The sequence below is a fragment of the Jaculus jaculus genome, chromosome 6 (assembly GCF_020740685.1).
Source record: "Jaculus jaculus isolate mJacJac1 chromosome 6, mJacJac1.mat.Y.cur, whole genome shotgun sequence".
In the NCBI taxonomy this organism is placed as follows: Eukaryota; Metazoa; Chordata; class Mammalia; order Rodentia; family Dipodidae; genus Jaculus; species Jaculus jaculus.
Genome location: NC_059107.1, coordinates 66,779,262 through 66,796,494, shown reverse-complemented (window position 1 = coordinate 66,796,494; position 17,233 = coordinate 66,779,262). Strand labels below are relative to the sequence as shown.

At 42.9% G+C, this 17,233-nt stretch overlaps 1 protein-coding gene across 7 annotated transcripts in view; it reads left to right on the top strand.

Moving 5' to 3' along the window:
- The first annotated feature begins 301 nt into the window (after nucleotides 1–301).
- The window catches only part of Tnk2 (tyrosine kinase non receptor 2), a 51,433-nt gene continuing 34,501 nt past the window's right edge, over nucleotides 302–17,233 (top strand). Inside the window, exons 1-3 of one of the 7 annotated variants that reach the window (XM_045151855.1) lie at nucleotides 302–748; nucleotides 877–927; nucleotides 3,487–3,520. Coding sequence is in view for 1 of the 7 variants with exons in the window: in XM_045151850.1 (XP_045007785.1) it covers nucleotides 3,316–3,318 (3 nt within the window). In the remaining 6 variants the exon portion in view is untranslated. Of the gene's footprint in view, nucleotides 928–3,283; nucleotides 3,319–3,486; nucleotides 3,521–17,233 lie in introns of all 7 variants that reach the window. The other 6 variants (XM_045151850.1, XM_045151854.1, XM_045151860.1 and 3 more) reach the window with 6 other exon arrangements.

Here is a 17,233-nt window from a genome sequence, read left to right as displayed (position 1 = left end):
GCAGCTCCGCGGGCTGAAGCTCGGCGTGCAGGAGCAGGGCGGGGTGGGTCCGGCTGTGCAGGAGGAGGGCGGGGTGGGCCTAGGGGTGCAGGAGCGGGGCGGCCGGGGCCACGAGCCCAGCCTGGGGGTGGCGCGGGGGCTGCCGGACCGTGTGGAAGGGAGGCGCCCGCCTTGGAGGACAGGCTCGGCCCGCTGGCCTGTGGCGCAGGAGGAGGGGTTGGGGACGCCCAGGCCGCATCAGGAGAAGGGGGGAGGCAGCCCCGCGGTGCAGGAGCGGGGTGAGGCCCGCGCGGGGGTGCAGGAGCGCGGGGAGGGGAGCCCACGCAGGCTGCTGCGGCAGCCCGTGGAGCTGCCCGAGTTCGCGGACACCTCCTGCCTGCAGCGGGAGGCTCTAGAAAGTTCTGGTGAGCGTAATTGGGAGAGCTGCAGTCACCTGAGACGTGAGGCAGGGGTCCTGGGAGTGTCCCCTGTGCGCCTAGACAGACTAGAATTGGCGGGGAGGGCTCGGCTCGTGGGGCCCCAGGGGCCTGAGGGAAACGGTCGCCTGGGAGTGCAAGAAGCAAATTGGCTGCCCGGAGTGCAGGAGGGACAGGTGGTGCGGGCCGTCCAGGAAACTTACCTGAACGCAAAGGAGTGCCAAGGGGTAGAGGGACCCCCAGGAGGTCACCGGACCCGCCGGCGTAGGCGGAGAAGGAGGTGGTAGACCACTGTCCAGTTTCCTGGAATCAGGATCCCTCCAGGCCTTAAGGTAATGCAAGATGTAGGGGCTTGGGACCAGGCTTTGGGGCATGGGGAGCAGAAGCATACGGTGAACCTGAGCTTTGGAAACCTGAAGGCAGGCATAGCCTGCAGGATCTTCTGCTACCTCAAGTCTAGGCATCATCGAAACTGTGTCTGCCTGGAAGCAGCTGAGAGCACCAGCACCAGGTAAGGAAGCATAGGCTTTTGTTTGTTTTTTGTTTTTGATGTAGGGTCTCAGTCTAGCCCAGGCTGAGCTGGAATTCACAATGTAGTCTCAGAGTGGCTTCAAGCTCATGGCACTCCACCTACCTCTGCCTCCTAAATGCTGGGATTAAAAGCGTGTGCCACCACACCCAGCTTTTTTTTTTTTTTTTTTTTTTTTTTTTTAATTTGAAAGAGGCAGAATGGCTACTTAAAACGAACTCCAGACGCATGTGTCACCTTGTGCATCTGGCTTATGTGGGGACTGGGCAATCAAACCTGGGTCCTTAGGCTTCGCAGGGAAGCACCTTAGCTACTAAGCTCTCCAGCCCAAAGCTCAGTTTTGTTTTATATAGTTGATGTGATCAGAAGCATGGTAAAGGGTAGGCCCCAGTCAGCCCTTGTGCTCTTAGGTTGACCCAGTTCTGGGCAGAGCCCTCTCCCCCTCCTTTCCCATTCCCCTCCTCCAGCTCCCCTCCGTGTAATGTATGTGGCACTTGCAGTGGTGGAGTTGTCTTTTTCAAGTCTGGACTGGATGTGAGATAGTTGCCGGTCTGTGTAAAGCAGTTGAAGGGAAGAAGTCACCCCCTCCACCTGTCTGCTGGTAGAGGTAGGTGTTCATCCACACAAAAACTGGCTTTGTGCAATCATCACACGTTGCCTGAAGACCTCCAGAGAGGGAAGTGGGCACTGTTGCAGTATCAGAGCTGTATCCTGTTGGTCCTGTGAGCTGAGATGTGAGTGTGACAGCCAGTGGCTTGGGCAGAAGTCTGACTTGTTCCTGCCAACGGGATTTGTCATGGTTGATTTGTACTGTGGGCCCAAAGCCAAGGGTGGGCAGAGAAACAGAGCAATCGGTGAGATCTTGGTTTCTGAATGGAATAGAAGAGGAAGGTATACCTGTAGCTACTGTACTGTAGACCACCTCTGGCTCAGGCTTTGGCCCCATCCTTTATAGCTGGTAGATGGGCAGCTGTGGTATTAGGTGCTTTGTATCCTCACATCTCCCAGGGCCTAATCCTGGCCCAGTGTAGAAATGAGACGTTCAGGGCCCAGGGTCTAGGTTTGGCTTCTTGTTGGCTCATGGTCTGGCTGTGAGACCTGTTCCCTGTTCATTCCTGGCCTAGGGGGACTTGGTTGACAAATCTTCTGGCCTGCTATTTTCCTAGGGCTGTTTTATCTCTTCCCTGTCACTGTCAGAGTTCTTCTGTAGCTCTCAGGTGGGCATGGATGCAGAGTTGTTGTCTGTCTTAAGGCCATGTCAGATGGTATGTGTTTCTGTTTTATACCAGCCTGAGTAGAGATGGAGTTCTGTGGGGGCAGAGGGAGTGGTGGTGATAGTGGTTGGGACTGCCAGAGAAGCCGGTTAACCAGCTCTGGCAAATCCAAACCTGTCTGCCAACTTTATCCGGTGCCTGTCACATTGCCTTCCAAACACACAGGCACCTGAAGATCAGCTGCTGTGTCCATGGTACCAATCTCTTCTGGAATGACCAGAGTGAATTGTCTCTTCTCAGCACAAGCATACATCTTCACCTACTTTGGACTTTTTTGATTGCTTTTCTGCTCATGCTTGACTTTGGGCTTTGTGACATTAGACAGATCTGTTTGGCTCTGGTAATGCTTTTTACAAGGTGTGACCTTGGACAAGATAATGTCTCTGGGCTTCAGGTTGTCTTTGCTGGAGGCCACAGCTTTCCCTACAGTATCTTCAGTGGAGAGGCTCTGACCTTTCCTGCAACCTCTCCAGGAGCCCCCGGCCCACATGTGGAGGTGGGACAGTACTCCCAGACCTTTGTTCTGGCCCCTAATCTCAAGATTATTATCCTGTCCTGTGCTATTTACAAGGTGAAATATTTTTAATTTTAATAAGTTTTATGGGCTATAATAACTTGATAGACTGAACACGATTATGACATATAATGTCATAACATATAACATGTATATAACTGTAACACTACTTGAATTGAGGTAGTGAGCATAACAAACCTTCCAGTGTTTACTTAGGCTTCTTTATGAATCTCTTCCACCTCCTCTTTGCTGTCCTCTTTCCCAAGTAACACACTGGCCTGCTTCCTCTCACTTTTTGCAGTACCTAGCATTTTGTGTAAATGGAAGTCAAAAAAATGTCCTCTTTGGGCCTGGATTCTTTAACATCATTGTTTTGAAATTCATCTATGTTGCATGCATCATTCCCTTTTATTGTTGAGTAGTCTCTTGCATGCATATGTCATAGTCTTTATACCATTTACCTGTTGATGGGTTTGTTTTAGGTTTTGGTAAAGCTGCTGCAAATGTTTGTGTCAGGCTTTGTATAGATACATGCTTTTATTTCTCCCAGGTAAATCCTTAGAACTGGAATGGCTGGATTACATGGTAGGTGAACATTTAACTTCAAAGAAACTTCACACTTATCATGTTACCCCATTAATATTTACCTTTAAAAAATCTCTCTCTCTCTCTTTTTTGTATCCCCCCCCCCCCCTTTAGGGCAGGTCTCACTCTAGCTGGACAGCTGACCTAGAACTCATTCTGTATCCTCAGGCTGGCCTCAAACTCATGAGTACCTGTATTAAAGGCATGTATCACCATGCCCAGCTTTGTTTTGTTTTTGTTTTAAAAAATTAAAAGGATGTTTTGTGTATGGGTGTACATATGCATACATATGGTTGTCTTTCTCAGTTGTTCATCACCATGTGCTTCTGAGACAGGCTCTCACACTGAGCTCAATGATTTGGCCAGACAAGCTAGCCAGCAAGCCCTAGAAAAACCAGCACTAGGGTTACAAGCACATGCCATTTTGCTTGACATTTGTACAAGAGTGCTGGTGATCTGAACTCAGGTCCACTTGTTTGCATGGCAAGCACTTAACCCACTGAGCTCTCTTCCCAGCCCCAGTATCTGCTACTACTGTGTTTTCATAAACTAGTTAAAATAAAATTTAAAATAAGTTTTAGGGCTAGAGATGGCTCAGCAGTTAAGGTGTTTGCTTGCAAATCCTAAAGGCCCCAGGTTTGACTCCCTAGTACCCACTTAAAGCCAGTGCACAGAATAGTGCATGCATCTGGAGTTTCTTTACAGTGGTAGGAGGCCCTTCTGTCTCTCTGCTTGCAAATAAATTCATTGAATATTTTAAAAATAAAATAATTTTTAAAAACAAAATACTTGTAGTAGTTTGATTCAGGTATCCCCCATAAGCTTAGGTGTTCTGACTGCTAGGTTTCCAGCTGATGGAGATTTGGGAATTAATGCCTTCTGGAGGCAGTATATTGTTGGGAGTGGGCTTATCGGTATTATAGCCAGTTTCCCCTAGCCATTGTTTGGCACCCTCTTCTGTTGCTGTGTCTATCAGATGTCACCCAGGAGGTGATGTTCACCCTCTGCTCATGCCATCGTTTTCCCCTGCCATCATGGGGCATTCTTCCCCTTGAGTCTGTAAGCCAAAATAATTTTTTTTTCCCCCACAGCTGCTGTTCATTGGGTGATTTCTGCCAGCAATGTTAACCTGACTGCAACAATACTTAATGTTTAAAATTAGCTGTATTCACATTTCAGATACTTGGGAGGATCACTTCAGCTTAAGAGCTAGAAGAAGCTAGCTGAAAAACATATAGCAAGACCTCAGCTCAAAAAAAGCACACCTTAAAAACCCAAACCAAACAAAATCCCTAAACTTGTCAGATTTTCCAAAGTGGATGAACAGTTTTATATATCTACCAACCCTCTGGTTGATATCATTAACTTTAGGCATTCTAATAGTACCACAGTGATGGTTTTAATTTGTATGGCCTCAGTGATCATGTTCAGCTTCTTTTCAGTTGTCATAAGTACTGTGTTGGTTGCATATCTGCTCACGTTCTTTACTCATTTCATGTTGTTTTGAGTTCTTTTGCCATTCTGCATGTAAGCTGTTTATCAAATACGTGATTTACAGCTTTCTCCCAGACTGTGATTTGCATTTTAGTTCTCTTGATGGTTTCTTTTTAAAATATTTATTTTTGTGAGAGAGAAAGGCAAATAGAGAACGTTAGAGCTTCTGGCCACTTGCAAATGAATTCCAGATGCATCCGCTACCTTGTGCATCTGGCTTTACATGAGTACTGGAGAATTGAACCTGGGTCCTTTGGCTTTGCTGGCAAGCACTTAACCTCTAAGCCATCTTTCCAGCCCAGTGATGTTGTTTTTTTAAAAAAGTATTTATATATTTACAAGAGAAGGGGCAGGGAGAGGGAGGGAGGGAGGGAAAGAGGAATAAATAGAGTGAGGAAGAGAAAGAATGAGGTTGAGCACACCAAGTCCTCTTGCCACTGCAAAGGAATTCCAGCCATATGTGCCATTTTGTGTGTCTGGCTTTATGTGGGTACTAAGGAATTAAACCTGTACTGACAGGCTTTACAAGCAAGCACCTTTACCAGTGAGCTATTTCCTGAGGCCCATCTCTTAATGATGTTTATTGAAGAGAACTTCAAATTAATTAGTTGATTTATATATTTTGAGACAGGGTCTTGCTATGTAGCCCTGGCTTGCCTGAAACTTGCTTTATAGGTCACACTGGGCTAGAATTTATAGCAATATTCCTGCCTCTGCAAGTGTTGGAATTACAGGCACATGCAACTACATCTAGCAGGAGTTTTTAAAATTTTGACAAATCCAATTTACCAGTTTTTTTTAAATTTTATTGACAATTATCGTACATATACCTAATATATTTTGATTTGTCTGCTCTTCCCCCTGAACCCCTTTTTCTTTGTCCAACCAGTCCCTCTTCTATTTTGGGTAGTCAAACCTGGGGAGTCATGCTTTGCAAGCAAGTGTCTTTACTGAGCAATCTCTCCAGCCACCTTTTCTATTTTGATGTCATCTCCTCCATCATGCATGACAATGTGTTGACAAGTCCAGTAGTAAGTCTTGTGCAGGTAATAAAAGCCAGTGTGAAGTCATGAATATCAAGGCCACTGTGTATCTGGAAGGCAGCATTTCAAAGCAGTCCTTACCATCCTTTGGTTCTTAATTCTTTCTGCTACCTCTTCTACAGTGACCCCTGAACTTTGGGGAGTGTGATAGAAATGTCTCATGTAGTACTGAATATTCCACTCTCACTTCTCAGTACACTGATGGGTTTTGAGTCTCTCTAGTAGCTGTACCATCTGTAGAGAGAAGTCTTTCTAGCCAAAAACAAGAGCAACCCTAATATATGAGCATAAACACAAATATTTAGAGGCAACTTGATAGACATAATATATTCATATATCCCTTCTGTGGAGTAGCCCTCAGTCCAGAAAGTAGTTGCTTATCTCCATAACAGAATGCCATTATGGCACTTGTTGGTACATTTTGTGTACCAACATGAATTGTGCTTTTAGTGTTTCATATCTGAGAAATCTTTATATAATGCTGTCAAATTTTTCTCATATGTTTTCAGTAGCAGATTTTGTTTTTCATATAGGTGTCTAATTCATTTTGGGTTAATTTATTTATTTGAGAGTGACAGGCATGGAGAGGAAGAGTCAGAGAGAGAGGGAGAAGATGGGTGCACCAGGGCCTCCAGCCACTGCAAGCAAACTCTAGATGCATGCACTACCATGTGCATCTGGCTTACGTGGGTCCTGGGGAATAGATCCTTGAACCAGGGTCCTTGGGTTTCACAAGCAAGCGCTTAACTGCTAAGCTGTCTCTCTGGCCCCAATTTTGGGTTAATTTCTATATGTGACATAAGATACGCTCATACCTTATATCCAAATTTAGCTTTTTTACATGTAGCACTCTCATTATTTTAGCACTATTTATTGAAAAGGTTTGTCTTGATCAACTAACTGTTCTTGAACCTGTCAAAACTCAGTTGTGTATGTATGGTCCTCATTCCAGACTCTTGTTCTGTTAGTCTGTTTGTTAATGTAGGTTATAAAGTGATTCTTGAAATCAGAATAAGCTGTCAAGCTTTCTCTTTCCAAATTTGCTTTAGCTATTCTAAGTTCTTTGCTTTTCCATATGCATTTTAGAATTCATGTATTAAAAAAAAAAAAGCTTGTTGGTATTTTGTTTAGGATTTTGACATATTGGGGAGAGTTGATAGCTTACTGTACCTTCTAGCCCATGAACATCCTGTATCTTTATGTTTATTTAGGTCTTTAATTTCTCTCAGCATGCCCCCCACCCCAAAGTAGGGTCCCACTCTAGTTCAGGCTGACCTGGAATTTACTATGTAGTCTTAGGTTAGACTTGAACTCAACAGCGATCCTTCTGCCTTCTCTAGAGTGCTGGGATTAAAGGAGTCCCTCCCCATGCCCGGCCTGAGCAGTTTTTTTGTCTTTTCCATTCTTTAACAGACATACTCATTTTTAAAAATAATTTTAATTTTTTTCCTTTTTATTGACAGCTCCACAAATATTCACTCCATCATATCCTTCTCTCCACTAGTCTCTTATTTTATTTATTTGGTTCTTGAGATAGGGTCTCACTCTGGCCCAGGCTGACCTGGAATTCACTATGTAGTCTCAGGGTGGTCTCGAACTCATGGTAATCCTCCTACCTCTGCCTTCTGAATGCTGGGATTAAAGGTGTGCACCACCATGTCTCTTTTGTATTTTGTTGTCTTTTTCTCCTATTATGAGGGTCTGGTGAAGATAGTGCTAAGTACTGTAAGGTCATGGATATCACAGACAATTTCTGTCTGGTCGACTGCATTGTAAGCAGTCCTGCCCTTTGTTTGGTTCTTACATTCAACGCCACCTCTTTCACAGTGGATCCTGAGCCTTGGAAGGTGTGATAGAGAGATTTCAGTGCTGAACATTCCTCCATCATGTCTTCTCAGCACCATGGTGCCTTGTGGGTCTTTCCAGTGGATACCACCATCTGAAATGAGAAGCTTCTGTAATCAAAAGGGAGAGTAGCATTCCTACATGGGTATGAACATTAAATAAAGTGTTTGTAAGGCTGTTTGGTGAGCATAATATATGCATTTAGCCAGACAAGAGCAGGCATTACACTGCTAATGCTCATGACCTCCTCTACCATAGGGTTTTGATTAGGTTTTCAGTACTGGGCAAATATTATCTCCCATAGAGTGGGTCTCCAGTCCAATTAGAGAGCAGTTGGTTTCCTCCATAACAGGCATGTCACTGTTGCACCCATTGGCTCATTTGGCCTGGTTGGCCATACTTGAGGCTTGCAGTGTTCACTGTTTTCACCACTGATGGCTCTGTCTCCCATGAGGCTACATGCAGTGCAGCTTTTTCCAGCTTTCTGTCAGCTGGTCTACTGGGAGAAGGTTTTTAGCTCATCCCCAGTTTGATTTCTCAGTGATCTTATAGCCTAGGTGTGTGGAGTCTTCAGCAATAGGGTCTTACATATTCCTGGTGGGAAACCAAGAGCCTTGGCAATAGCCTGTAATGTTTTTGGGGCAACAGGGCAACACTGGAAGGTATCCCATCACTGGCTCTGAAATTTTTCTAGTAACAAGTCTATGACTTCTGGGTGTGCCATTATCCAAAAAGTGGCTTATATCCCGAATTTTGATTACCCCTCTCCCCACATGCGTTTTACTCAATCTCTTCCCCTGACCTCGCTTAGGCCATTCCACCTGCAGTAATCTGTTCATCTACTTACATATATACAGTACCATCCACCTGTCTTCTCCCTTCTTGATAGCCCTTTTCTAGCTTTCTGGCCTCTCCTACGAATTTTTTACTCCAGTGCTCACACAAGTCTGAACATTTGTAACTAGGATCCACATATATGAGAAAACATGCAATGTTTGTCTTTCTGGGCCTGGGTTACCTCACTTAGTATAATTTTTTCCAAATCCATCCATTTCCCTGCAAATTTCATAATTTCATTTTTTCTTTACCATTGACTAGAACTCCATTGTGTAAATGTGCCACATCGTTATTACCCATTCATCTGTTGAAGGACATCTAGGCTGGTTCCATTTCCTAGCTATTGTGAATAGAACAGCAAAAAACATTGCTGTGCAAGTATCTCTAAGGTAGTGAAAAGAGTCCTTAGGATATATGCCTAGGAGTGCTATAGCTGGGTCATATGGTGTTGCAGTCAGGTTTACATTGCTGGCAGAAATTACCTGACCAAGAGCAGCTTTTGGGAGAAAAGGGGGTTTATTTTGGCTGACAGGCTCTAGGGGAAGCTACATGATGGCAGGGGAAAGCAATGGCATGAGCAGCGGGTGGATATCACCCCTTAGCCACATTAGAAGATGGACAATAGTAACAGGAGAGTGTGCCAGACACTGGCAAGGGGAAATTGGCTATAACACCCATAAGCCCACCCCCAACAATACACTGCCTCCAGGAGACATTAGTTCCCAAATCTCCATCAGTTGGGAACCTAGCATTCAGAACACCTAAGTCTATGGGTGATACCTGAATCAAACCATCACACGGTAAATCTATTTTTAGTTGTCTCAGGAAACTCCATACTGATTTCCGCAATGGCTGTACCAGCTACATTCCAACCAACAGTATAGAAGGGTTCCCCTTCTTCTGCATCATCTCCAACATTTATTGTCATTTGTTTTCTTGATTGTAGCCATTCTGACAGGAGTGAAATGGAATCTGAAAGTAGTTTTAATTTGTATTTCCCTGATGGCTAAGGAGTAGAACACATTTTGAGATGCTTATATAATATCTGTATTTCTTCTTTTGAGAACTCTATTTAGTTCCATAGCCCATTTTTTTTTGTTTTTTAATTTTTTGTTGACAACTTCTATACTTATATACAATAAACCATATTTCCCTCCCCTCCCCCACTTTCCCCTTCACAACTCTACTCTCCATCAGATCCCTGCCTCTCTCCATTAATCTCTCTTTTATTTTTTTAAATTGAGGTTGGGTCTCCCTCTATCTAGCCTAGGCTGACCTGGAATTCACTCTGTTGTGTCAAGCTGGCCTTGAACTACAGCCTTTCTCCTACCTGTGCTGGGATTAAAGGCATACCCCACCACACCCAGCACCCCCTTTTCGCTTAGTTTTCAGTTTTCTCTTGTAGTGCTTGGGATTAAATCTAAAAAATCACAGCCTTAGCTCTGCTGAAATCGTATTCTCATTTCTGTTTTCTTGTTTCTGTCTTTGATACAGTGTTTCGTGCAGTCTAGGTTGGTCTTGAATTCAGCATGAAGCTGAGAATGACTTTGAAATGCTGATGCTTCTGCCTCTGCTTTCCAAGTGCTGGGATTCCCACCATGCCCAGCATTTAATTTTCCTTATACATTTTGATTAGCCTGACTCTCCAGTAACTAAATTTCCCAAGGTATCTTTAGGTATCTGTTACCGAAATACATCTTCCCAGCTGGTGTGGGTGTGCACACCTTTAATCCCAGCACTCAGGAGGCAGAGGTAGGAAAATCATTGTGAGTTCAAGGCCACCCTGACTCTACATAGTGCATTTCAGGTCAGCCTGCACTAGAGCGAGACCCTTACCTTGAAAGGAAAAAAAAATACATCTTCCTGTAGAAATCAGAGCCTTCTGTCCTGCAGAGAATGTTTGTCCACTGGGGCTTTTCTGTCCTCACGGGGTGTCCCGTCAGGACCCTGGCTATTTCCATCACTGTGGGGCCCCTTTATTTCCTGTATCCCCAGTTGTGTTAGTTACCTTTCTTTTTGCAGTGACAGAACACTTGACAGAAACAATGGGGGATAGTCTATCATGGTGGGGCAGTCATGGTGGTAGACAGCTCATTTGGTGGGGTGGGAGCTTGTGGCATGGGGTCAATCAGGAAGAAAAGAACACTTGGCCTGGAATCAGAGCTGGACTGTTATCTGATTATTAGACTCCCACTTCTTTGAGGTGGACCACATCTTCTAAAGGTTACGCAGCCTACCAAAACTGAAGCACCACCACCTGAGCCTGTGGAGGACATTTCCCATTCAAACAGTAATGCCAGTCTTCTCCTCGGTGTGCTTATTCTCAAGTTTTGGCATGGCACATCTGGAGTATCCTGGAGAGGAGTGTACGTGGGTGGTAGGTTTTAAGACTGTGCCAGCCTAACCATTGATTACTTGATGTTGATTAAGTAAGTGTCAAAATTGCTTTCCTTCATCATCTTAAGGCATATTAAGGTTACCTTTTAGGTTTCAGAGTTCACTCTGTGTTAGTTAATTTTCATCGCTGTGATAACCTGAGAAAAGTCAACTTAAGGGAGGAACTACTTTGAGGGATGGTTTTAGTCCATGACTGGCTGGCTCCATTGCTTGGGGCCCGTAGTGAGGCTGTGTGTTATGGCTGAAGAGCATGGCAGAACAATGTTGCTTCTTATGGAGACAGGAAAACTGAGCTGGAGGGAGGGACAGACAGACAGACACTCTCTCTCTCTCTCTCTCTCACACACACACACACACACACGCACACACACACACACACACACTCAGAGAGAGACACAGACAGGAAGGGCCCAAGGACAAGAAATACCTTTTAGAGGCACAATTCTAGTGACCTACTTTGTCTAGGTAGGCTCTCTTCTTAGTTTCTACCATCTATAAATATTTCCCTCAAAGTATGACTCTATTAAAGGATTAATCCACTGACTAGGTCAGGCACTGCATGTAGCTGGGGAACAAGCCTCAAATGTGAGCCTTTCTGGGGCAGCACTTCATATCAACACCATAACAGTGTTGAACTCTAAAGTCATTCCAAATCATTTGTGTGGAGTAAAGAGCTGTTGATACTATATTATCCCATTAAACAATTACATCTCACTGAAAAAATAAGGAAGACTTGACTACCTAAAAATTAAAGATATACACTTAAAAGAAAAAGGTTAAGATAAATAGAGAATCATATAAGAGAAAAATACTCAGAATAAAGTTCTTTAGGGCTGGGAAGATGGCTCAGTGGTTAAAGGCACTTGCTTGCAAAGCCTGATGGCTCAAGTTCATTTCCCCAGTACTCACATAAAGCCAGGTACACAGTGTGGTGCATGTGTCTGGAGTTGGTTTGCAGTGGCAAGGCCCTGGTTTACCCATATTCACCCACGTACTCATTTTCATTCATTCTCTTTCTCTCAAGAAAATATAGTAAAAAATGGATTTCTTTGCATATTGATATAATGATTTCCTTGTCATCTGATGTTACTGAGACTTATCATTGCAGTTATCTGAATAATAAGTAGCCCATAAGCTGATGTTCATTTTCATGATATGAAGGGCATTCTATAAATATGGTCAATGGATACAGTAGCCGAAAAGGGATTGGTCTGGTAGGACACATAATTGGTCCAATTACTGCTTTTCTTAAGAGCTGTGGTTCTCATCCCCAGTACAGATTTATTTGAAGAAGCTTCAAGACACAATGCCTGAATATCATTTGGACCAATTTAATAAGAATTTTAGGAGCTGAGGCTCAAATACTGACTTGTCAAGCTCCCAGGTGATTTTCATACACAGCTGGACCTCCATTCCAGAGCTTAAAGAAAACTTTTTTCTTTCTCTCTTTTTTTTAAGATAGGGTCTCACTCTAGCCCAGGCTGATCTGGAATTCACTCTGTCATCTCAGGGTGACCTTAGACTCACAGTGATCCTCCTACCTATGCCTCCAGAGTGCTGAAATTAAAGGCATGTGCCACCACGCCCGGCTCTTAGTAGTTTTTAAATAGTTTATTTAAATATACTTCACTACTCCCTTGCATTGTAGCATTTTGGCTATTCCCTTCCACATATCTCCTGTTCTTCCAGAGGTTTTAGGGCTTCTTGCCACTGCAAATGAACTCCAGATACCTGTGACACTTTGTGCATATGGCTTTTCATGGGCACTGGGGAATTGAACCTGGGCTTTCAGGCAGTAATTAATGTGAAGCATTAAGTTGTTTACTTGAAATCTTTCTAATTCCTTAATATAGGCACTTAAAGCTATAAATTTCCCTTTCAGGACTGCCTTCATTGTGTCCCAAAAATTTTGGTATGTGTGTTCTCATTATTTGATTCTATCTATGTTTTTTTAGATTTTCTGAGTGATTTCTTCAATGACCCAATCATCATTCGGTAGTGTACTGTTTAGTCTCCATGATTTTATATATGCTCTGAGGTTTTTCTTGTTGCTGGTTTGTAGTTTAATCTTATTGTGATCAGATAGAGTATAAGGAATTATTTCAGTTTTCCTGTATTTGTTAAGATTTGCTTTGTGTCCTAATATATGGTCTATTTTAGAGAATGTTTCATGTGCTGCTGAGAAAAATGTGTATTCTGCAACATTTGGATGGAATGTTCTGTAGATATCTGTTAGGTTCATGTGTTCTATGACATCATTTAATCCAGATGTCTCTGTTTATTTTTTGCTGGGATGACCTGTCCATTGCTGAGAGTGGGGTATTGAAGCCGCCCACTACAGTTGTGCTTGGTATTATCTGTGACCTTAAGTCTAATCAGTGTGTGATAAAATCTGGCCATCCATCAGACTTAACATATAACTTACCCTGCCAAGAAAGGTGCAATTAGCATTTCCAAAGCAAGTTTATATACCAGACTGTGTGGCAGGTACTGACCTGGTACATATATGTTTAGAATTTTAATGTCTTCCTGTTGAATTTTTCCTTTACTCAATATACAGTGAGCTCCTTTGTCTTTCCTTACTAATGTTTGTTTGAAGTCTATCCTTCAGGTATTAGGATAGCAACCTCTGCTTTTTTCCTATTCCCATTTGCTTGGAATACTGTTTTCCATCCTTTCACTCTAAGGTATTATCTGTCTTATGGAAAGGTGAGTTTCTTGGAGGCAACAAACAGCACAATCCTGCCTTTTAATCCAATCTGCAAGCCTGTGTCTTTTAGTTGGGCCACTGATGCCATTGATACTAAGAGTTATTATTGAAAGGTATATGTAGTTAACATTCTTCTTGTTTTATAGTGCTTCCTTTTTTTCCCCTTTACTCTCATATTGTTTTTCAAGTATGATTTATTTTTCCATTTCCTCATATGTACGCTTTCCTTTCTCTTCACTGTGGAGGATCCCTTTGAGCATTTTCTGTAGAGCTGGCTTCATTGACATGTTCTTTAAGCCTGTTTTTATTGTGGAATATCCATATTTTATTTTATTGTGGAATATCCATAGTTCTCCATCTGTCGCTTTGGTGGGTAAAGTGTTCTTCGTTGACAGTTGTTGTCTTTTGGAACTTGGAATACATCATTCCAAGCCCTTCTGCTTTTATAAGTGACTTGCTTTTTCTCTAATATCTTCAATATATTTTCTTTGATTTTTGTGTTTGGTAGTTTAATTATAATATGGTGAGGAGAGGTTCTTTCTAGGTTTTGTCTTTTTGGTGTCCTAAAGGCTTCCTGTATCTGCATTGGCATCTCTTTTCCAATTTGGAGGAAGTTTTCTTCTATGATTTTGTTGAAAACACCTACAATGCCTTTGGAAGGAAATTCTTCTCCTTCTACTATGCCCGGAATTCTTATGTTTGATCTTTTCATTTTGCCCCTAACATCTTGAAATTCCCATTTATACTTTCTTATCATTTTGTCTTTCTCTTTGTTGAACTGTATTAAATCTACTACCTGGTCTCTAGTTTAGATATTCTGTCCTCTCCTTCATCCATACTGGTGAGACTCTACAGAGTTTTTTTTACTTACTGTGTTTAAATTGCTAGTATTTCTGACTGGTTTTGCTTTATTATTTCTATTTCCTTTTTCATGTCTTGTATTGACCTCCTTATTTCATTAAATTGGTTTCCTGTGTCTTCTTTGATATCTTTGAGCATAGTTATAATCCTTTGAAACCTTTCTCAGGCTTTTCCTCTAAATCAATCTCACTAGAAGTCATTTTCTAATGGATTTATAATTTTTGGTGGAATTATATTGCCTGATTTTGTGTGCTTCTTGTATTATAATGTAGAGATTTTTGCATCTTGGATTAGTTTGATGGTTGGGTTTTCTAGTTATCTGCAGTATTCTTAAATGTATAAGTCTATCTGATGTTATATGTCTTCAAGGTAGCATCTTAACTTTCTAGGTGTGGCTCTTAAAAGAATCTTAGAATAACTGCAAAAGTGACCCTATGTGTTGAGTTTGCCTGCTACATGAGTATTCTAGTGGAACAAAATACAGGCACATTCTAAAATTTTACTGAACAATATACACGTTCAGTGAAAAGTAGCAGAGAGTATTTATGCCTCATGAGTAGGTATTAAAACAAACAGATTCTCTGACAAAGTCACAGTCCCTAAGGATGTGTATTGCCCCACACCCTTAATCCTGTCAGCTGGGAAGCTGAGATTTCTGGTCTGTGGTGGGTTTTAAAGTCAGCTTGTGACCAAATGAGACCCTGTCCCAATGAGTAACAGAAGAAGAAGAAAAGGCACTATAAATCAGGAAGCAACAAATGACAAGCTCAAAATATAGCTTATTTAAGAATGGCAAATCTGCCAGGCATGGTGGTCCACACTTTTAATTCTAGCACTCAGGAGATATAGGTAGAAGGATTGCCATGAGTTTGAGGCAACCCTGAGACTAGATAGTTCCAGGTCAGCCTGGACTACAGTGAGATCCTACCCCAGAGGGTGGGGGAAGAATGGCAAATCTGGCCATCCATCAGACTTAACATATAATTTACCCTGCCAAGAAAGGTGCAATTAGCATTTCCAAAGCAAGCTTATATACCAGACTGTGTGGCAGGTACTGACCTGGTGTAAGCCCAGTTACCTTTGGTCTCAGCTATGTTGCACACCCACTTGGGTCCCTCTTTGCTGTGCTGTGGGCTTAGGTAGACTGGCTGAGTGAGTGGGTTGCTGTTCTGTGCTGGGTGCTGTGTAGGTGAATTCCCTTCCCCAGGTCTCTGGTGCTTGCTGGTGTTTCTGCTGGTGGTGGGGGGAGGGAAGACTGGATGGTAGCTAAAGTTGTCCTGCTGGTCCCCACGATCCTCTTCCTTACTTGCTGCTCTGCTGTCCTTCCCTTCAGGTTTCTTGAGTTTTCAAGGATGTTGGTGTGCATGGAAAATCCCCTTATCTGACTTTTCCTGCAGCTCAGACAGAGCCTGGTGACCCACACAGATCTGGTGTTGCCACTGCTGGAGCTGCTTCTGTGGTCTCTAGATGCTCTGGGTCTTTCCTAGCTCTGTGCTGTGGTTGATAATTTCTTATATACCTTCACTTTTAAGTAGAAGAGTATATTTTGTTGATGTTGTTTTTTTTCTTTTTCTTCCCTAGGCTGCTTTGATGTGGTTCCTACACTGCCATCTTAACCGGAAATCTGCAATTTTTTGTTTTTTAGATTTAGAAAATTGATTTGTTTATTTATTTATTTGTGAGACAGAGAAATAAGGGAGAGAGAGAGAAAGAGCAAGAGAATATGAATGAATAAATGAATATGGGTATGCCAGGACCTTCTGCCACTTCAGATGAACTCCCGATACATACCCCACTTTGTGCATCTGGCTTTATGTGGGTACTGGAGCATTGAACTCAGGTCACCAAGCTTTGTAAGCAAGTGCCTTTAAGCACTGAGCCATCTCTCCAGTCCTCTGTCCCCTCTTTAAATTGTTACAGAATCCATTAATTCATTCAATATAGATGAATGATAGAGCTTTTAAACAAGTCTCATGCTGGTATCTAAGGTTTCAGCTCTTCCCTCCATGGCTCTGTATCTGGGACCCAGGCAGTTTGGTATACTGTTGTTTATGGTTCCAATCTTGGCTTACCTTTTACTGTCTGGATGACTGGCCATTTCAAAACCCCAGTTTCCTCATTTATAAAATGGGGTGGAGTAAGGAGAGTTTAAAACCAGAAAACAAAGATGAAGCTTTTAGTTTGCACATAATATCTTCTTGATGCGGGTTATGATTTGTGTCCTCCCAGTTCCCTCAGAGCTCCTTAGCCCAGGGTGAACATATAAATACATAGGAGTGACTGATGATTGGTGAAAGGTGGAGGCTTGGCGTGGTCCTTTCCTTTAGCAGGAGTACCTCCTTTAACAGCTCTAGATATATGTAGCAACATTAGCTTCATGGGTGCTGTATTACTTATGAATGGCAGTCCCCTTTCTAGGGCCCTGAACTTACTTGCTTCCTGATCTTGGCAGGGCTGCCCCTCTATGGTAAATACCTCTCCAGCACTCTGAGCATTTGCTCTCCCTCACCTCCTGGGTATGTGTAGGTGGGGGGTCCTATTCCTCATGACCCTTTATTAATGCTTTGGACCAGCATGTCCTTAACCCCTTTCACGGTCTGTTTCTTCAAGATCAGATAGCAGGCAGGATGCAGTGGGATTTGAAGTCGGCATTTCAAAAAACCCAGACACTTCTCCTCATTCCCAGACTGTCCTGGACTCTAATCATCATTGTGTCCTGGAGCTTTGG